The sequence below is a fragment of the Lampris incognitus genome, chromosome 7 (assembly GCF_029633865.1).
Source record: "Lampris incognitus isolate fLamInc1 chromosome 7, fLamInc1.hap2, whole genome shotgun sequence".
NCBI lineage: Eukaryota > Metazoa > Chordata > Actinopteri > Lampriformes > Lampridae > Lampris > Lampris incognitus.
Window position 1 is genome coordinate 59,946,716 of NC_079217.1, and position 21,379 is coordinate 59,968,094.

The 21,379-nt window shown below is 47.5% G+C and overlaps 1 protein-coding gene across 2 annotated transcripts in view; it reads left to right on the top strand.

The window, feature by feature from the left end:
- The window catches only part of rsf1a (remodeling and spacing factor 1a), a 39,943-nt gene extending 21,069 nt beyond the window's left edge, over positions 1 to 18,874 (top strand). For both annotated transcript variants that reach the window (XM_056283741.1, XM_056283742.1), the window contains exons 9-18: positions 4,868 to 5,080; positions 5,809 to 5,913; positions 7,536 to 7,615; positions 11,706 to 11,754; positions 13,576 to 13,685; positions 16,056 to 16,123; positions 16,274 to 16,448; positions 16,996 to 17,222; positions 17,378 to 17,575; positions 17,959 to 18,874. In XM_056283741.1, the coding sequence (XP_056139716.1) occupies positions 4,868 to 5,080; positions 5,809 to 5,913; positions 7,536 to 7,615; positions 11,706 to 11,754; positions 13,576 to 13,685; positions 16,056 to 16,123; positions 16,274 to 16,448; positions 16,996 to 17,222; positions 17,378 to 17,575; positions 17,959 to 18,782 (2,049 nt within the window). In that variant the 3' untranslated portion in view covers positions 18,783 to 18,874. The remainder of the gene's footprint in view (positions 1 to 4,867; positions 5,081 to 5,808; positions 5,914 to 7,535; positions 7,616 to 11,705; positions 11,755 to 13,575; positions 13,686 to 16,055; positions 16,124 to 16,273; positions 16,449 to 16,995; positions 17,223 to 17,377; positions 17,576 to 17,958) is intronic.
- Positions 18,875 to 21,379: the final 2,505 nt, after the last annotated feature.

Here is a 21,379-nt window from a genome sequence, read left to right on the forward strand (position 1 = left end):
GGTCTAGTCTGTTGCCTACCAACACGGGGTTCGAATCCCGGTGTTACCTCCAGCTTGGTCGGGCGTCTCTACAGACACCGTTGGCCATGTCTGCGGGTGGGAAGCCGGATGTGGGTGTGTGTTCTGGTCGCTGAACTAGCGCCCCCCCTGGTCGGTCAGGGCGCCTGTTGGAGGGGAGAGGGAACTGGGGGCTAGCGTGATCCTCCCACGTGCTACGTCCCCTTGGCGAAACTCCTCACTGTCAGGGGAAAAGAAGCGGCTGGTGACTCCACATGTATCGGAGGAGGCATGTGGTGGTCTGCAGCCCTCCCCGGATCAGCAGAGGGGGGTGTAGCAGCGACAGGCACAGCTCAGAAGAGTGGGGTAATTGGCCGGATACAATTAGGGAGAAAAGGGGGGGGGGTAAATAAATAAATAAAGAATTACCCGTGCAACATTTCCAAATTACAGTACAGGACCAGTTCAAATAGGACTTAAGTGTGTTAGTTAGTGTGCGTGTGAGTGTGAGTGTGTTTAGAGCTGGTCAGTATCAGTATATAATGCGGATATGTTGGTATGGGACTAGATGTGTTGTGGGACTGTGGTTATAGTGGGGCAGCCTAGCTCCAATATTCATAAGAATTGTGCATTTTGTGATAAAAGCACCAAACTTGGTACATACGTACTAGCTTGATATATTTAGGAGAAATTTGGATATGGAGCCACTGAAAATTAACCCCGTAGTGGCCATGGCAGGCATGGACGTTATTAGATCGCTTTTAGCAGAGCTGTGGCCTCCCTAAATTTCATTTCAGCCATTATGACAAGACAGAGGAGAATGCTACCTTTCCAGAGATACCAATATTATTGTTCTGGTCCAAACAGAACCAGAGATATGCCATTTTACATATCGGATGGCACCAATGCATGTTGAAAAAACTAAGTGGCTAAGCAGTTACTTTTGTAAATAAAAAAACAATAAAAAAATAATAAACACTGTTGAAGTACTGAATTGTGCATTGTTTCCTGAAATTGCTGGTTCTAAACCTTGCCCAACAGAAGAGGAGTGTTTAGGTATAGATGTGTATATAGAGTGTATAGATGAATAGAGGAGTGTTTAGGTATAGATGTCTATACATAGTGTATAGATGAATAGAGGCGTGTTTATGTATAGATGTCTATACATAGTGTACAGATGAATAGAGGAGTGTTTAGGTATAGATGTGTATACATAGTGTACAGATGAATAGAGGAGTGTTTAGGTATAGATGTGTATACATAGTGTACAGATGAATAGAGGAGTGTTTAGGTATAGATGTGTATACATAGTGTACAGATGAATAGAGGAGTGTTTAGGTATAGATGTCTATACAGAGTGTATAGATGAATAGAGGAGTGTTTAGGTATAGATGTCTATACAGAGTGTATAGATGAATAGAGGAGTGTTTAGGTATAGATGTCTATGCATAGTGTATAGATGAATAGAGGAGTGTTTAGGTATAGATGTCTATACAGAGTGTATAGATGATAATGTCTCAAAAGGGACTGGGAACTTAGTTTTTTCAACATGCATTGGTGACATCCGATATGTAACATGGCATATCTCTGGTTCTGTTTGGACTAGAACAATAATATTGGTATCTCTGGAAAGGTAGCATTCTCCTCTGTCTTGTCATAATGGCTGATATGAAATTTAGGGAGCGATCTAATAACGTCCATGCCTGCCATGGCCAAATTTCTTCTAAATATATTAAGCTACGTATGTAACAAGTTTGACGCTTTTATCACAAAATGCACAATTGTTATGCTAAGCTGCCCCACTATTATGGTAATATGGTGATATATGTGTGATGATATGTTGTCATTCCCTGGTCTTAATGGCTGCATTACAGTAGGATAGGAAGGACAGGAGCCAAGTTGTCAGAGTCAACAACATCACTTCCCACCCCTCACTACCAGCATGGGGGCGCCACAGGGATGCCTTCTGTCCCCATTGCTCTTCTCCCTCTTCACCAGTGATTTCAGATCAACATCAAACTCCGTCAGGATTCCGATATACATGGACGACACCACAATCATAGGATTGATCTCAAAAGACGATGAAGAACGCCTACAGGGAGGTAGAGGAGTCAGTCAAGTGGTGCAGGGAACATGGCCTGGTCCTGAATGAAAACGAGGCTACTGAAGTGATCGTCGACTTCAGAACAAAACAAACAATAAAAGCCCCTCTCCTCGTCGACAGCTGACCAGTTACAATAACCGACTCCGTCAAGTTCCTTGGCACACACATCAGCGATAACCTGAAATGGGACCTCAGCGCCGCCAACCATCAACTGCAAAAAGCTCAACAGAGAGTGTGCTTCCTGAGACAACTCGCAAACACGGAGTCAGGCGAGTTCTACTGGTCCGGTTTTACCCAGCCATAATCCAGAACATCCTGTCACTATTGATTACTGTCTGCTACAGAAACACATCTGTAGAACCTGATTATGTAATGAATTCCCAATAATGTAATAACCCCGATAATGTAATAAAAATCTGCTCTTGAGTCCACTGAAAATGCAGTAAAACCTGATAATGTAATAACTTCCTGATGATGTAATAAAGTGCATTTCCCAATAATGTAATAAACTTTTTACCAATAATGTAATACTGTGTTACATTAACGGGACGTTATTACATTATCAGGTTAGCCTTCATTTCCCTGGTCCTGGTAATGTAATAATTCCCCAGTATTGCAATAATTTAACAGCAGACCACCCATAAATGGATTCAAGTGGTGATACTGTTTAAGCAACGCAAGCTTGAGAGGTCTAGCGCCACCGACAGGTCAAAGTTGGACGTGCATGAATGCTCTACTCTTCCTCAAAGCGACCTCCAAGCTACTTCCACACATGTGTTTTCTCAGTTGGATCATTTTATTACATTATCAGGAAGTTATTACATTATCAGGTTTTATTGCATTTTCAATGGCCTCAAGTGCATTATTTTATTACATTATCGGGGTTATTACATTATCGGGGGGTTATTACATTATCGGGGTTATTACATTATCGGGGATTTATTACATTATCAGGTTCGACAACATCTAAGCACACAATAAAGAAAATGGACAGGATTATCACCGGAGCATCCAAGATCATAGGCTGCAAAGTTCCCACACTGGACTCCATGTACACACAACACACCGTCTCACGGGTAACCAAGGTAGCGGATCAGCCTCTCCACCTGGCTCACCATCCCCCCTCCCCCCCCCCCACACGCACTTTTTCTCCCCAATTGTACCTGGCCAACTATCCCACTCTTCCGAGCTGTCCCGGTCTCTGCTCCACCCCCTCTGCCGCTCCGGGGCACGTGGAGCTGTGTACTATATGTATTTGTTTGTTTTGCACTCGTGTCCTTTATGTTTACTGGTGTTGTATGTGGTGTACTGCTCCAGCCATGCCATGGGTACCGAAGTAATCCCACCGGCCCAGCCGTGTGGTAACAAAGGAAACTCGAACTTGCGCAGTAAAGGGAGACAGTTTTCTGAACTCGTTTCAGTGAAGTGAACGACGGATGTCTCTGCCTGCGTGGTCTTCATGTCCACGTTACTGGGAATCATTTGTCAACGTATCCTGCCGTGTAAACGTCTCATGAAAGCACCAGTAGTCCTCCACCACATATCCCAATATCCATGTGGAGGTCGTAGGTCAAAAAATATTGTGGTGATTAATTTTGTCCATACGCCCGGTCCTGCTACCTGCCTTACTGCTTTCAAATGTGTCCGTCTGTTAATACACGACTGTAATCTGATCGGTTTAATGTGTATTTTCTGTCAGTGCAGCCCTCTCTCTCTCTGTCTGTCTCTGTCTCTCTGTGTGTGTCTCTCTGTGTGTCTCTGTGTGTCTCTCTCTCTGTGTGTCTCTGTCTCTGTCTCTCTGTGTGTCTATCTCTGTGTCTGTGTCTGTCTCTCTGTGTGTCTCTCTCTCTGTCTGTCTCTGTCTCTGTCTCTCTGTGTGTCTATCTCTCTCTCTGTCTCTCTGTGTGTCTCTCTCTCTGTCTCTCTGTGTGTGTGTCTCTCTCTGTCTCTCTGTGTGTGTCTCTCTCTGTCTGTCTCTGTCTGTCTCTGTCTCTGTCTCTGTTTCTCTGTGTGTCTCTCTCTCTGTCTCTCTGTGTGTCTCTCTCTCTGTCTCTCTGTGTCCGTCTCTCTCTCTGTCTCTCTGTGTGTGTCTCTCTCTGTCTCTCTGTGTGTCTCTCTCTCTGTCTCTCTGTGTCTGTCTCTCTCTCTGTCTCTCTCTGTGTGTCTCTCTCTCTGTCTCTCTGTCTGTCTCTGTCTCTGTTTCTCTGTGTGTCTCTCTCTCTGTCTCTCTGTGTCTGTCTCTCTCTCTGTCTCTCTGTGTGTGTCTCTCTCTGTGTGTCTCTCTCTCTGTCTCTCTGTGTCTGTCTCTCTCTCTGTCTCTGTGTGTGTGTCTCTCTCTGTCTCTGTGTGTGTGTCTCTGTCTCTCTGTGTCTGTCTCTGTGTCTGTTTCTCTGTGTGTCTCTCTCTCTGTCTCTCTGTGTCTGTCTCTCTCTGTGTGTCTCTCTCTCTGTCTCTCTGTGTCTGTCTCTCTCTCTGTCTCTCTGTCTGTCTCTCTGTCTGTCTCTCTCTCTGTCTCTCTCTGTGTGTCTCTCTCTCTGTCTCTCTCTCTGTCTCTCTGTCTGTCTCTGTCTCTCTGTGTGTCTCTCTCTGTGTGTCTCTGTCTCTGTCTCTGTGTGTCTCTCTCTCTGTCTGTCTCTGTCTCTGTCTCTCTGTGTGTGTCTCTCTCTCTGTCTGTCTCTGTCTCTCTGTCTCTCTGTCTGTCTCTCTCTCTCTGTCTGTCTCTGTCTCTATGCCGGTTAAATAAATGTGATGTCCTGTATATTTCAGGGTAAACGGAGACACAGGCGACCCCGGTGGTCTAACCCGCGGCCCAAGAGGCGCAAACTGAACGAGGGAGGAGAGGAGGAGGGCAGAGCGCCGGAGGGGGGAGGGGAGGAGGGCAGTGATGTGGGGAGTGAGTGTGGAGATTCCAGCCAGTCAGAGGAGGTTCCCAACGAGGATGCCTGCACTCACTGTGGCCTCCCCAACCACCCCGAACTGGTAAGAGACGACTGTGTGTGTGTGTGTGTGTGTGTGTGTGTGTGTGTGTGTGTGTGTGTGTGTGAGGAAGAGTAACTATGTTAGTGCGTGTGACCTGCAATGTGTAGTACTTAAACTCAGCCCGATTAAAAGGGAAAGAAAACCCAATATTACCTGTAATGCAGTATTTCTAGGATTGGGGTCCACATACAAGATGGCGTCCCACTCACACTGGAATTCCTTTTGTTTGCCAAGTAAGTCGTGACTCGCCATGTTTACCCTGCTGGGTATCTCGTCGTTGTGAGTACGCCAGTTCAGATCGGTAGTCACCAAGTGAGGGGCGGCACGGCGGCGCAGTGGTTAGCGCGGTCGCCTCACAGCAAGAAGGTCCTGGGTTCGGGCCCCGGGGTAGTCCAACCTTGGTGGGTCGTCCCGGGTCGTCCTCTGTGTGGAGTTTGCATGTTCTCCCCGTGTCTGCGTGGGTTTCCTCCGGGGGCTCCGGTCTCCTCCCACAGTCCAAAGACATGTAGGTCAGGTGAATAGGCCGTACTAAATCGTCCACCCTCAGATGCCCCACTACGCACCACCCGCCTCCAACTAAACAAAACCCCATTCAGATCTGCTTACTCTGTAGCAGTGTAGTGTCGCAGGGTGAAAGCATGTATTGTACCATGCATGAAGACATAATTCATCAGTTTGAATAATTATTAACTTGTCTGATTTCTCTTTGTGTGTGTGTGCGTGCACAGATCCTATTGTGTGACTCTTGTGACAGTGGATACCACACTGCCTGTCTGCGACCGCCGCTCATGCTGATTCCTGATGGGGAGTGGTTCTGCCCACCATGCCAGCATGTAAGATGAGTGTGTGTGTGATGGATAGATTTCAGAATCAGAAATCAGAATCAGAAACACTTTTTTTGTCGTTTCATTTCATGCACCTTGCACACATGAAATGAAACAAAACATGGTTTCCCACAGCAGTGCAACACAAAGACAAACGCACACATCCAAAAACTACAAGAGCTACAAGCACACATAGTATATCCAAACTAACACATATATCTAAACTAAACAAAAAAATCACTATCCAGGAGAACGAACGCCAGCCAGGATGACTGTCGGAACTGCCGGTCTGCATAGGCTAGCAGTTAGCTTAGCCTGCCCCACTTCTGCATCCTGTCAGACCGCCCTCAGTGTTATCAGAACTGCCGGTCTGCATAGGCTAGCAGTTAGCTTAGCCTGCCCCGCTTCTGCGTCCTGTCAGACCTCCCTCGGTGTTTCCTCTTCGGGCATAGCCCCAGGCAGGGCTGTGGTCCTTGGGCCCGCAATGTGCAGCAGACCAGGCTCCCCCAGGTGATCCAACACCAGCTCTCCCAGCCAGACACCTTCGACACACCTCCCCGCACTCCACACGACGACACTAAAAACACAGCTGAGGCTAGGCGAGACCACCGCCAGACCGCCCTCAGTGTTATCAGAACTGCCGGTCTGCATGGGCTAGCAGTTAGCTTAGCCTGCCCCACTTCCGTGTCCTGTCAGACCTCCCTCGGTGTTTCCTCTTTGGGCATAGCCCCAGGCAGGGCTGTGGTCCTTGGGCCCACAATGTGCAGCAGACCAAGCTCCCCCAGGTGATCCAACACCAGCTCTCCCAGCCAGACACCTTCGGCACACCTCCCCGCACTCCACACGATGACACTAGAAACACAGTTGAGGCTAGGCGAGACCACCGCCAGACCGCCCTCAGTGTTATTAGAACTGCCGGTCTGCATGGGCTAGCAGTTAGCTTAGCCTGTGTGCTTCTGCATCCTGTCAGACCACCCTCAGTGTTACCTCCTCGGGCACAGCTCCAGGCAGGGCCGTGGTCCCTGGGCCCACAAGATGCACCAGACCAAGCTCTCCCAGCCATCAAACGAGGACACAAACTTAGACGCAGATGTGGACAAAGACACTGCATGGACGGTACTGGGTGAGACCGCCGCAAACGTGAAGTCGCGCCTCCATCTTCCCACACCGGTACTGGGTTTGGCCACTGTAAACGTGAATTCGTGCCGCCATCTTCCCACACCAGCCTGAACTGATTCTGATTCTGATTCAACTTTACTACACTCATGCATCAGATTGAGTCAATCTCAGAAGTAAATGTGAAGAGTGGTTTTTCTTGTTCCTGGTTCTGCAGTCACATGTCTGTCAATCCTCCAATGCTCTCTTACCTGTTCCTGTGTTCCTCCCCTACTGGCTCCCATTCCTACTTACTTAAAACTATTACAACAGGAAACTTGAAAAGTACTAATGGTGAGAGGATATTCCCTGTCAGAAGTAAGCCGGCATATTTTAGGAATCAGCGTTTTGTTAATTGTATTAAAAACACCGAAACGGCTTCCTTAAAAAGATGCTGAGAAGTTTTCAGATGTGTTTGGCTTGGTTTTGTTTGGTTTTTCATTTCTTCCCTCTTGTGTCCTTCCTGCTCCTTTCAGAAGCTGCTGTGTGAGAGACTGGAGGAGCAGCTTCAGAACTTGGACAGCGCTCTGAAGAAGAGGGAGAGAGCTGAGAGAAGGTACCGTGCTCTCTCTCTCTCTCGCTTACTGTCTCTCTCTCTCTCCCTCTCTCTCTCTCTTGCTGTGTGTGTCTCTCTCTCCCTCTCGCTTGCTGTCTCTCCCCCTCTCCCCCCTCTCTCTTGCTATCTCGCTGTCCCTCTCCCTCTCTCAAATTCAAATGTGCTTTTATTAGCATGACAAATATACATTTGTATTGCAAAGCATTTTCACATAAAGGACAATAAGAGTGCACAAATACACAACATATATACATCAACATATGCAATAAAACAACTTACACAGGGTCATGACAACAAGATCCTGTGTGAGTGGATGTGTGTGAATTTGTCAGTCTCTGCATGTGTGTGTGTGCATGTGAGAGTGTGTTCACATAAAGGACAAGAACAGTATACAATACAGAACACGTATACGTCAACAGATGCAATAAAAATCTTTTTGCCATCGTCTGTGTGGCCCTGTGAGTGTGTGTGTGTGTGTGTGTGTGTGTACACGTTTAGCTATCCTTGTGCGGACCTTTCAGTGGTCCGCACAAGGAAAAGGGTCTATTTTAGGGTTAGGGGTTGGTTTTAGGATTACGGTTAGAATTAGGGTTAGGTTAAGGGTTAGGGTTATGCATGTAGTTTGCATGGGTAACGTTAGGGTTAAGGGCTATGAAATGAATGTAGTCAGTGAGGGGTCCACACAAGGATAGTGAAACACGACTGTGTGTGTGTGTGCATGTCCAAGTGTTGTCCGGGTCCTCCCCGTTCGGAAGGAGTACGGGGTATCACACACTGTCCCTCAGACGCTGGCAGGCTAGAACATACTGTGCAGCCACAGTACAGCTGTCTCTGTGTTCACCTAGTATGTAGGGCAATTTTCTGGGGTTTGGCAGGGCCGTGAATTTGGGGTGTCTCTTCTCAAATTTCTGAAAGTAGTAATCGCGGATTTCCCGGAATGTCTTGCATTCAGCTAAAAAGTGCAGCTCTGTCTCGACAACATTGTCTTCACCCTGTTGACAGAAACGTTTGTCTTTTGGCATCCGGGTCTTTTTATGTCTGCCTGTTTCTATGCTAGGCGATGCTCACTGAGTCTGTATTTCGTCAGTATGTTTCTCAAATTTGTTTCTGAGGTAACCTGCTAATGTGTACTCTCTGTCTAGGGCCAAATAGCATTGCATCTTGCTTTGGGATTTTGTTTTAGATTGCCAATATTCATAATAATTGTCTTTTAGGTTTAAGGGAATTTGTTGAAGCCAAATATGTTGTGTAGTTTGGACCTGGTCTTGTGCCTCTAAAGTGTTCGTATGTGTTAGTGGAACACGATGGCTGAAGACCAGGTTGGTAGGAGAGTTCTTATCTTTGCTCAACTCTTGGTATTGCAAGGCTTTATAATGGAAAGAGTGTGGGTCGCTGAATGTTAGATGTTTCCAGAATTTGATTGCTCTTTTTTGAATTTTAATCAGAAGAGGATATTGGCGTAGTTCTGCCCTGCATGCATTTTTTGTGGTGTGCCGATGGACTTTAAGAATGTTTTTACAGAATTCAACATGCAGGGTCTCAGTTGGATGTTTTTCCCATTTATCTAGTTCTTGACTTGCAAGTGGACCCCACACTTCACTGCCATAAAGGACAATTGGTTCTATGACTGATTCAAATATTTTTAACCAGATTCTAATTGGAATTTCAAAAGGGTTTTGTCTTTTTATGGCAAGTAGAGCCCTGCGTGCCTTGTCTCTTAGTTCATTCACTGCCATGTTGAAAGTTCCTCTGGAATTGATTCTAAGGCCTAGGTAGGTGTAATTAAATGTATGGTCAATTTCATTTGGTCCTAATCTAAATATGTGCTGTCTTCGCTGATATCTGGATCTTTTCTGAATTATCATTATTTTAGTTTTATTCATGTTAACTGTCAGGGCCCAGGTCTGACAAAACTTTTGAAGAAGGTCTAATTGAGTCTGGAGTCCTTCCTCCAATGGTGAAAGAAGGACCAGGTCATCTGCATAGAGCAGGAATTTGACCTCACTGTCTTGCAGAGTGAGTCCAGTTGCTGGTGAGTTTTCCAGCATAGTTGCCAACTCATTGATATACAAGTTAAACAGAGTTGGGCTTAAAGGGCAGCCCTGTCTCACTCCGCACTCCTGAGGGGTATAGTGAGTTCTTTCGGATCCTATTTTGATTCCACACTTAGCTCCCGAGTACATTGATTTTATAATATCATATGGTTTCCCCCCTGCATCGCTTTCCATTAATTTGTAGAACAATCCGTATTGCCAAATAGAATCAAATGCTTTTTTGAAGTCGATAAAACAAGTGAATAATTTGTTTTTATTTTGAGTATGTTTTTCAATTAAGGTGTGTAGGGTGTAAATATGATCAGTAGTGCGGTAATTTGGTAAGAATCCAATCTGGCTTTTACTCAAGATATTGTGTTTCATAAGGAAGTTTATTAGCCGGGAGTTGATGATACTTACAGAATACCTTCCCCAGGTTACTGTTCACACAGATGCCTCGGTAGTTGTTGGGGTCAAATTTATCTCCACTTTTGAAAATTGGTGCGATTAATCCGTGATTCCAGATATCAGGGGAATAACCCACACTCAGAACTAGGTTGAATAACTTAAGTGTAGCACATTGAGACTTTTCATTCATAGATGTTAGCATTTCATTTAGAATGCCATCTTGCCACATGCTTTTTTGGGCTTCAGCTTGCCAATTTGGTCTAAAAGTTCCTGCTCAGTGATGGGGGAGTCGAGTGGCTTTTGATATTCCTTGATTGACAGTTCTAATTTTTCTAGTTTGCGTATTATGTTACATTGGTCCGTGTTTTGATCTGATTGGACTTTGTTAAATTGAGTTTGGAAATGGTTTGTCCAGATATCTTCATCTTGTATCACTAATTCTTCATGATTTGTTTTTTTGAAGCGATTCCAATTGTCCCAAAATGTATTGGTGTTTAATGACCCCTCAATCACTGTCAGTTGCTTACAGGTGTACTGAGCTTTCTTAGTTCTGAGTGTGCGTTTATGTAGTCTTAGTGTCTTACAATAAAGAAGTCTAATTGATGTATTATTTGGATCTTTGTGTTTCTGATTTGATAACTTGCAAAGTTCTTTCCTTATTGATTGACATTCTGCATCAAACCAGGTATCTTCTTTCTTAAATTTTGGTTTTGAGCTTGATCTTTTTAATCCTGCTTTTTCTGCTGTTTTTTCAAATATGTTGTTAACTTTTTCCATGGCCTGATTGTCACATTCTTTACTGAGGATATAAGGGGTATCTAGGAAGACATCTAAAAGGTTTTGGATTTCATGATCGTCAATGGCTTTCTTGAATTCCTCTGTACTGTTTTCCCCCCATCTGTATGATTTCTTTATGTGGAGCAGCTTACTGGGCTGTGATTTGATAGTGTTGATTTCTGTCTTTTTGATGAACACAGTGATTTGGCTGTGATCAGAAAGGGGGGTTAGTGGTTTGACAGTGAATGCTCTATTGACAAGGGGTCTATATCGGTTATTACGTAATCTACTGTGCTATTTCCAAGAGGTGAGCAAAATGTGTCTTCCAAGAGAATGTGTGTCTTCTCTCTCTCTCTCTTGCTGTCTCTCTCTCTCTCTCTTGCTGTCTCCCTCTCTCTCGCTTGTTGTCTCTCCCCCCTCTCTTGCTGTCTCCCTCTCCCTCTCTCTCTTGCTCCCTCGCCTTCTCTCCCCCCTCTCTCTCTTGCTGTCTCTCTCTCCCTCTCTCCCTCTCTCTCTCTTGCTGTCTCTCTCTCACTCCCTCACCTTCTCTCTCCCTCTCCCTCTCTCTCTGTCTCTCTCTCTCTCTCTCTCTCTCTCTCTCTCTCTCTCTCACACACACACTCAGTGGGATCATTAATCTCACTGTTGTTCACATTAAAATGAAAGCAAAACATAGTGAAGCGTTTTCAACCTGCTGCCTCTGTCTACACATCAACACACATCTTCACACGCGACACAAACACAGTATACCACACACACACACACACACACACACACACACACACACACACACACACACACACATTATGATTGAGCTGGTCATTCTGTATTGTTGATTTTTTTTTTGGTTGCTGTTCCTCCTGTCTCCTCAGGAGGGAGCGTCTGGTGTACGTGGGCATCAGCGTGGAGAACATCATCCCTGTAAGTGAACCAGCGGTGTGCTCCTGCCCCCCTCTGGCACGATGTTGTGATGATCTCTGACAATACAGCTGGTCAGCCTTGTGATAATCTGCTGTCCAGGTCGTTGACTTGCCGTTTGAATTTGCTCATACGGGGTATCTTCAACAAAACATCTTGTCATCTGGGTACTTTGGTCTGTTGACATGTCCACCCATCTTATTTGCAACTGTGTAAGGGTTATGGGGCGATAAATGTCTAACTACCACCAGTAGATGGTGTATATGTACAGGTAGATTCTGCTGTGTGATGTTCATGTTTAGGACTCTATTGAAATTAATCCTCGTGATTTTTATTAATGTTGTTTATGCTGATCGTAGTGTTAGTATAGTCATAGTATTATAGGGCTGGGGCGATGGTATAGTATTTAGCACTATTTCCTCACAGCAACAGGGTCCTAGCTTTGATGTCAGCCCTTCTGAGTCGGGTAAACCTACTCGTGTTATTCCCAGTACGTGTTCTGCTGGTTACCTTCCGCAGTCCACAGCATGCATGTGAGGTAACTTGGATACCATACAATGCCCATAGGTATGAATGGTGCAGTGTTTCCCCCACCATAGTGATTCGTGGGTGGCTGGCCCACCTGATGTTAGCAGCCCCCCAGTAGTAAACCTGGTACTGATCCACTTACTAACATGTCGGTGGTTACAGTAGAGGTCATCAGGCTATGCTGTCATGATTGTACCGGTCCATACCTCAGGCAGCATCATCAACTAAACTCACCCGAACCTAGGGTCGTCCAGATGGCGTAGCGGTCCATTCTGTTGACTGCCAACACGGGGATCGCCAGTTCGAATCCCCGTGTTACCTCCAGCTTGGTCGGGCGTCCCTACAGACACAATTGGCCGTGTCTGCGGGTGGGAAGCCGGATGTGGGTATGCGTCCTGGTTGCTGCACTAGCGCCTCCTCTGGTCAGTCGGGGCACCTGTTCAGGGGGGAATAGCGTGATCCTCCCATGCACTACGCCCCCCTGGTGAAACTCCTCACTGTCAGGTGAAAAGAAGCAGCTGGCGACTCCACATGTATCGGAGGAAGTATGCGGTAGTCTGCCGCCCTCTCCGGATCGGCGGAGGGGGTGGAGCAGCAACCAGGATGACTCGGAAGAAGGGGGTAATTGGACAGGTACAATTAGGGAGAAAAAAAGGGGGGGGGCTAAAAAATAATTTTTTTTTTTAAATCACCCAAACCAGCCTTGAGAGGGATGTACTGAGGAAGACTGCTGTGACTGTTTCACAGGGTTGATACAGGGAAAACATGGTACATTTGAAAACACAGTTTCCAGGCCCTGGAAAAGTTGTGGAAAATCAGGATTTTGTAAAAGTTTTGGGGAGGTCCTGGGAATCTGACTGAAATAGCATCAGCTCTGTTAAAGACTGATTGACCAATGAAAAATAAATGTTGGCGTGAGGCTTTAAAATGTTTTTGCTGTGTGTTCACGCCACAGCTTGTCTCAGTATGCTAACATGTGCCTCCACTAGCTAGCTTTCATATCAGTTTGCTAGCTAGCTAATCAGCAGTATACAAGGCAGTTTCAACAGTTGCTGTCTTCAAATAGACAAGTACAAAATATGATTTGTGTAAGTTGCTGGTTCATATACAACATTTGAAATCTAGACTGACTTTCACATCATATGTCGTGTTAAAACAGACCTTTTCAGGGGCGACTCTGATAAATAGTTCCTTTTCGACATGGAAATAAGCCAACGCGTGTGAAGAAGTGGTGGAAAAATCAATGGAAGTCATTGAAAAGTCAATGGTGAAAAAGTTCATGAACTCTGGTTACAGGAGGGAGATGATGAGGAAGAAGAGGAGAAATCGGAGAAGAAAAAGGATTCCAAAAAGAGCAAGAACCTGGGCAGGCGATCCACTAGAACCAGGAAGTGCATTAGCTACAGGTGGGTGTGGCCTATCGGACAAGAGAATGGGGAGGGGACTGGGATGAGTGACAGATACAATCTGGACTGTTCAGTAGGTTTGTGGCGATGGCGTATGGTTACTTTTGAAAAGGATTGTGGAGATTCACAGTTGAAGTTAAAATATCCCAGTGAGGGGCATCCGGGTGGCATGGTGGTCTAGTCTGTTGTCTACCAACATGGGGATCGCCAGTTCGAATCCCCTTGTTACCTCCGGCTTGGTCAGATGTCCCTACAGACACAACCGGCCGCGGCTGCGGGTGAGAAGCCGGATGTCGGTATGTGTCCTGGTCGCTGCACTAGCGCCTCCTCTGGTCAGTAACTGGGGGGAATAGCGTGATCCTCCCACACGCTATGTCCCCCTGGTGAAACTCCTTACTGTCAGGTGAAAAGAAGCGGCTGGTGACTCCACATGTATCGGAGGAGGCATGTGGTAGTCTGCAGCCCTCCCCGGATTGGCAGAGGGGGTGAAGCAGTGACCAGGATGGCTCAGAAGACTGGGGTAATTGGCCAAGTAGAATTGGGGAGAAAGGGGAGTCGCACCAGCAGAAAGTAGCATCTTCCTTGTCTTACTTTGGGGGGGAAAAAAGAAGAAAAAAGACGGGAGCAATACTCTCTTACCAACTAAGAACTTCAGTTAAGATGTTGTTAAGTGGTCAGGTTTCTCATTCCAGTCATCTCTTCATGAGTGGATTTTACCAGGTAGTTCAACTCTCTCCGACTAAAGGCGTGTGAATTCATGCCGGGTTTCCACTTGCCTTGGAAAACCAGGAAATTTACAGAGTAGTTTTTCCAGTCACGGAAAACACCTGGAAAAGGATAAAATGGAACAATTATCTTGGAAATATGATTGGGGTCACGGGGAATTGTCAAGTTTGGTTATAAAACCTATTTTTTACCCGCTGAGATTGCATATTTTTAACATTTTTAGGTGAGGTTATGTATTTTCCCTGTGGAGATGTCCCAACTTTACTGACATTTTTGGCGGTATGTTCAGTAACGCAGTCCATGTAGAGACCGCTGATACTGAACAATATGACCTTCTTTTAGGAGCGGCTGTCATCTCTGTACAAGCAAAAGCGGTGGAAAATGTTCTTGAAAAGTCCTGGAAAAGGATTTCTTCTAAAAAACTGTTGGAACCAAACTTGTAATGAAATCTATTGGTTTGGTGTTCACTTATGACTGTACATACTACTACTGCTACTACTACTACTACTACTACTACTACTACTACTTTCGGCTGCTCCCGTTAGGGGTTGCCACAGCGGATCATCCATTTCCATCTCTTCCTGTCCTCTGCATCTTCCTCTGTCACACCAGCCACCTGCATGTCCTCCCTCACCACATCCATAAACCTCCTCTTTGGCCTTCCTCTTCTCCTCTTCCCTGGCAGCTCCATATTCAGCATCCTTCTCCCAATATACCCAGCATCTCTCCTCCACACATGTCCAAACCATCTCAATCTTGTCTCTCTGGCTTTGTCTCCAAACCATCCAACCTGAGCTGTCCCTCTAATATACTCCTTCCTAATCCTGTCCTCCTTCATCACTCCCAATGAAAATCTTATCATCTTCAACTCTGCCACCTCCAGCTCCACCTCCTGTCTTCTCATCAGTGCCACTGTCTCCAAACCATACAACATAGCTGGTCTCACAACCAGAATATTTGATGAAGACATTACATGGTTTTGGGGAAACATCTGATGATGGACCTGTTTTGAGGGAAGTGCAGGTTGTGATAGAATACTGAGGCGGTTGTGAAAATGTGCTGCGTGGAAATCATTTTCATTTGTGATATATTGTTAACAAAGGGGAACTGGTTTGGCAGAAATTAAATAAAGAACTCTACAGTTTTAGGGGGGTCGTCCGGGTAGCGTGGTGGTGTATTCCGTTGCCTACCAACACAGGGATCGCCGGTTCGAATCCCCGTGTTACCACCGGCTTGGTCGGGCGGGCCTACAGACACAACCGGCCGTGTCTGTGGGTGGGAAGCCGCATGTGGGTATGTGTCCTGGTCGCTGCACTAGCGCCTCCTCTGGTCGGTCATGGCACCTGTTCAGGGGGGAGGGGGAACTGGGGGGAATAGCGTGATCCTCCCACGCGCCAAGCCCCCCTGGTGAAACTCCTCACTGTCGGGTGAAAAGCGGCTGGTGACTCCACATGTATCGGAGGAGACGTGGTAGTCTGCAGCCCTCCCCGAATCGGCAGAGGGGGTGGAGCAGCGACTGGGACGGCCCAGAAGAGTGGGGCAATTGGCCAAGTACAGTTGGACGAAAAAGGGGGGAAAATCCCAAAAAAAAAAAAAAACCCAACTCTACAGTTTTGACATGGCAGAAATTGTTGTGTTTCGCAGGTTTGATGACTTTGATGATGCCATCGATGAAGCCATAGAAGAAGACATTGGGGAGCTCTATGGAGGAGGTGAGAAGAATAGATGAAAGAGAGATTGAAAACCCAAACGAGCATGTGCTCGATAGACTGGGTTTATTTTTATCCGCCGAGACAAAACTCACGACTTTGTCGCATGGCGAGGAAAGTGTGGTTAGTGTTAAGCTGTGGTTGTCGATGTAGGTGCGGGTCGGGGGAAAGACATGTCCACCATCCTATCAGAGGAGGGTAAGGAGCAGCAGCGGCCAATCAGAAGCCCGGCCTGTTCCACCCTTAACAGGAAGAGGCGGAGACTAAATGACCTGGAGAGTGACAGCACAGACGCAGAGAGCGAAGAGGAGTTCATGCTTAGCAACAGGTACCACACACAGACCCACACTTCTGAAGGGCATGTTGAGGATGTCTGGAGGAAACTTCTCAGCCGGTGGTAAAAAATGTTGACTTGAAAGATGAACTGCGGAAATGTTTTGCCAGTAGTAGCGCTACTGCGCAAATTGGGCCCCTGTGCATAACGAAAACACAAACGTCACAGGACTTTGAAGCGCAGCCCTTCTAAAACACCCAGTTTCCCCTCATCTCACAAGGTTGTTGAGTCAGGAGTCTGACGGTGTAGGAAATGGCGGATCCGAAGTAAGTTGGTCGCGGTCGACGTGCCGCTCTCTGTTGCTTTTCAAAAATGAAATCCGATCACAACCAGTGCAGACAAGGAGAACACATCGAAACACCAGGTGTAAGTGCAAGGGATGTGACTGAATCATGTATCATTCAGATAGAAGTCACATGACACCAGGAGTAAATTCTGTCTCTCTGCCCGTCTCTTTCCCTCTCAGTCTTTACCCGACTCGCCGTCTCTCGCTCTCTCTGTACGTTGAGCTGTGGTTTACATCTGTCTTCTGTCTCATCAGCTCAGAGGAAGAGGAGTTTGGCCTGTCAGGGGGAGAAGGTAACGCCGATGACGAGGACGTGGGCAGCGACATGGGCAGCTTGGCCAGCAGAGGGCGCTCCAGACGGGCCCCGCGGCACGTGCTGAAACACAGACTCTCCAGGACCCAGTGCAGGGCGGGGAAACGCCTGAGACGGCGAAGAAGACCGTCGTCTGAGGAAGAGGAGGACGAGAGTGAGGAAGAGTTGGGTCAGTTGAAAAAAGGGGTCGTCTTTTTGCAGCCTTACAGTCGATACAAGAAGTTCTGAAGTTCTAGATCAGACTGAAAAGAAGCAAAAACAAGCAATCGGATGGTTAAAAAAATATATATCAGAGACAGTAATTCTAAAATTCTCTCCCCCTAGACTCGGAGCAGTCCAGCGACATGGCTGACAGCGAGGGGGACAGGAAGAGGCGGGGCCTAAGGCGGGGCCAGCGCCAGCAGGTCAACTATTGCGAGACATCCGATTCCTCTGACAACTCGCAGGCCTCCACCAATCAGAAGAAGGTTAAGTCCGCCAGCAGACAACGCAAGCAGCTCCTCTCCAGCGACTACAGCGATGGTCAGTTCAGCAGGGCCGGCTAACAAGTCAAGATTATCCTCTGTTGTAAAAATGAAAACAAATATGATGGGTGGGAACGGTCCACCCTGTCCATCACAGTAACAGATCATTCTCAATTATAACACAACCCCTGTTTGAATGCCTAGCTCCAGGGCATCTTGGCAGTTGCCGTCGAATAAAAGAAAGTTCTCCGGGTGTTGTCAGCCAGCTTTTGAACGAGTGACCTCCTCGTTTCATTGCCCAGACTTATGTTAAACGCTGCTCCTATACAACAGGACGGGTTAAATGCAGAAAACAAATTTCAGTGTAACTGTAAAACTGTACAGTGACAAAATAAAGTGGCTTTCTTCTCTTCTCCTTCCGTTTTTCCCCTATCTGTCCAGCTTCAGCCTCTTCCAGAGACTCAGAGGATGAGGATGATGATTATGAAGAAGAGGAGGAAGAACAACGGCGAGGGAGACCGAAGAGGCGGTTGAGAGAGGGGGATGACTTCAGGAGCAGGAGGAGGAGACTGAAGAGGAAACGACGAGAGGATGACGATTATGAAGAGGAGGAGGAAGATGAACGGGCGAGAAAGAGACGGCTGAAACGGAGACAAGCGGAGGAGGAGGAGGTAGAGCATGAGAAGAGAAGGAGATGGTTGAAGAGAAAGGAGAGGGAGGAGGAAAAGGACCTGGAGAAGATGGGGCGGGGGAGGCGGAGAGAGTTGCTGTCCCAGCAGAGGCGACGGAGACTCGCTCAGATGCTGAAGAAACGACGGCCCTCCACCGACGGGGAGGAAGATGAAGATGAGGAGTCTCAGGAGTCTGAAACGTCATCGTCCGAGGAGGACCGGCCGATCCGCAAGAGACTCAACCGCATCGACTCCGATGACGACGACAACGAAGAGGAAGAGGAGGACGGAGAGCAAGAGACGATGACCAAAAAGTCGTCCTCTGTAGAGGGGAAGTCTCACCGTGATGACGACGACGATGATGATGATGATGCTCAGGAAAAGGGGAGGGGCTGCAGCCCGTCCCCAACAAACGGACACAGGACCTCCAGAGGCCCAGCGAAGCCTGGGGCTGGGAGTCCAGCTGCACCCACGGACAGTGCAGCCTCGGGCGGGCGCGGAGGCCACAACGGCCCCTTACCTTCAGCGGACGCAGAGAACGAGCGGGGCCAGGCGGACTTGTTAGACTCTGCCCAGGACCGTCTGCAGTCGTGATGGCTGTGTTTGTGTAACTAAATCTGGCGATTATTTTTTCTTTCTTTCTTTCTTTTAATTTTCTTGCCTTTCACCAAGGACCATCTTTAAAAAAAAAACGGATCACTCTCTCTGTCTCTCTCTCTCTCTCTCTCGCTCTTCATTGTTACTGTTGTAATGTGGTTGAGTGCTATCCACCGAGACATGGGTCACAACAGAATCTACCTATAACCCGCCTGATATCTCCCCTGGCAGAGAGTAACCGCCAGCCAGCCGGACCAAAGGCAGCACTTCCTGTCCTGACGGACACACACACACACAAACACACACACACACACATGCAGCCCAGAATGGGCTACACACTGTTGGGCAGATGGATGCGCTCATAAACAGAAACATTTTTTGGATGAGCCTTGGTCCTGAGATGGGGCTTATAATTCACCTAATTTTGGACCGTCAGCTCCAGAAGCAGTGGTCCGATCATAGCATACCTCTTTTTTTAAAGCACTTCATTGTTCTCATGGCACTTACCAACCCCAAACCAAGTTCACCGAGTGGTCCGCCGTCAAACCGATCACCCAACTGCTGACGCCAACATGACTCTATCTATCTATCTATCTATCTATCTATCTATCTATCTATCTATCTATCTATCTATCTATCTATCTATCTATCTATCTATCTAGTCAAGTAAATTTCATTTGTATAGCCCAATATCACAATATTGAGCTATAATATCTATCTATCTGTTGCTGACTTGGGTCTTCGACTGTGTCGAGTACGAACATTTTCTTCCTCCCCTGAGGATCCTTTATGGCCGATTGCTTACAGGCTCAACGTGTAAGTAAATACAAATTAGTGCCCGGTGATACCTGGAGAATATCAAGTCTGGCCGACGGACAGATAAACACATATTTGGTATTTTCCGGGGCAGGTAGAGGGTCCAGCGGGCCCCTCCCCAGGTGATCTGTAACGGACGTCTGTTTTTCCGAGATACGGCGGAGACCTGTGACAGCTGAGTCAGCAGAGGTGTTCGGTTTGGCCAGCGGCCGCTCGGCCTTCCCATGTCTTCACAGAGCCTTGTGTTGTCCGCTGTACATACTTTGCCTGTACGCTTTTCTTTTTTTTTTTTTTCTTTCTTGTAAGATAGTAGATGTTCTGTTCTCTCTTAGTCCTCTTGTAAAATATAGTGTTATATTTTCTATATATGAAGGAGGAGGAGGAGGATAGATGCTGCTGCGAGCAACGGATCGGATTGACGGGGTTTCAGACGTGCATTCATCGGCGGTTAAGTTGTCCGTTTTTGTTTGTTTGAGAATCTCCGGCCTTCTCTCGGGCCTACGGTCACACATGGGCGAATGCGGGCGAGCGGACGCCGCCTGCCGAGGCGGAATTCGTACCCTTGTCGTGCCGAGTGTGGGACGGTGCAGGATGCGGCGCACACAGACATCAGCTTGCTGGCTCGTAGTCCGTCGGAGTGGTTGTGGTTGTGGGTCCACACGCGAGCGGTTGTTGGTTCTGCGACGGGACAATGTGCACTGAAGTCCGGAGAAAGACAAATGTTGTCACTTAGTGGTCTCACTTTGTACATGTTATCGTAGTTTGGTGGACAAGCACGGAGGAAGAACATCAGTGTACAAGTTACACCGATCAACCAATACATTATAACGAGGTTGAGGCCGGTGGCGCGTGTCAAAGTGGCGTCCACATGGATGCCAGGACCCCAGGTTTCCCAGCAGAACATTGCCCAGAGCGTCACACTGCCCCCACCGGCCTGCCTTCTTCCCACACTGCATCCTGGTGCCACCTCGGCCCCAAGTTGTAGGAGCTTTGGTGGTGGACAGGGGTCTTCATGGTCTCTCTGAGTGGTCTGCAGCCACACAGCCAGCATCCACTTTTCCACCTGTGGGGTCGGACCAGACGGGCTAGCCTTCGCTCCCCACGCACATCAGTGACACTTGGGCGTCCATGACCCTGTCCCCGGTTCACCGGTTGTCCTTCCTTGGACCACCTTTGGTAGGTACTGACCACTGCTTACCAGGAACACCCCTGTCGTTTTGGAGACGCCCTGACCCAGTCGTCCAGCCATCACAATTTGTCCCTTGGCCAAGTCGCTCAGATCCTTACGCCAGCGCTTCCCCCCCCCCCCCTAGTACCAGCGTAATGGCTTGGCTGATCGGTGTATATTTGTATACCACAAAATATGAATCGATATGAATAAATGTTCCATTTATTTACGTTCGATGCCCGTCTCCCGACTCGCTGCCAGCCGGGCAGCATCTCTCTCCCGTGGGGCAGTTTGTAGTTTTCAGGGGCGATGTCGTACAATAGACACAGCAACAATCAGTCTCCTCCACCCCCTGGCTCACTGAGAAAACTACAGCCAATCACAGCCAAGTGGTGGTTGGGGGGAGGGGTCAATCACACGCGCGTCTTCGCTTGCTGGTTAAGGCTGCGGATTCGCCGGTCGTCAACAGTTCACCGGAGTTGAACTCCACGCCAACAGGTGGCGCAAGTTTCTGGGGGGGGGTGAACGTTTCATTTAGCCCCTTCGCTCGCGCAGAACGGAAGGAACGCGAGGCGAGTCCTCGCCCCCGGGCATTCCGCCCATCTGTGAC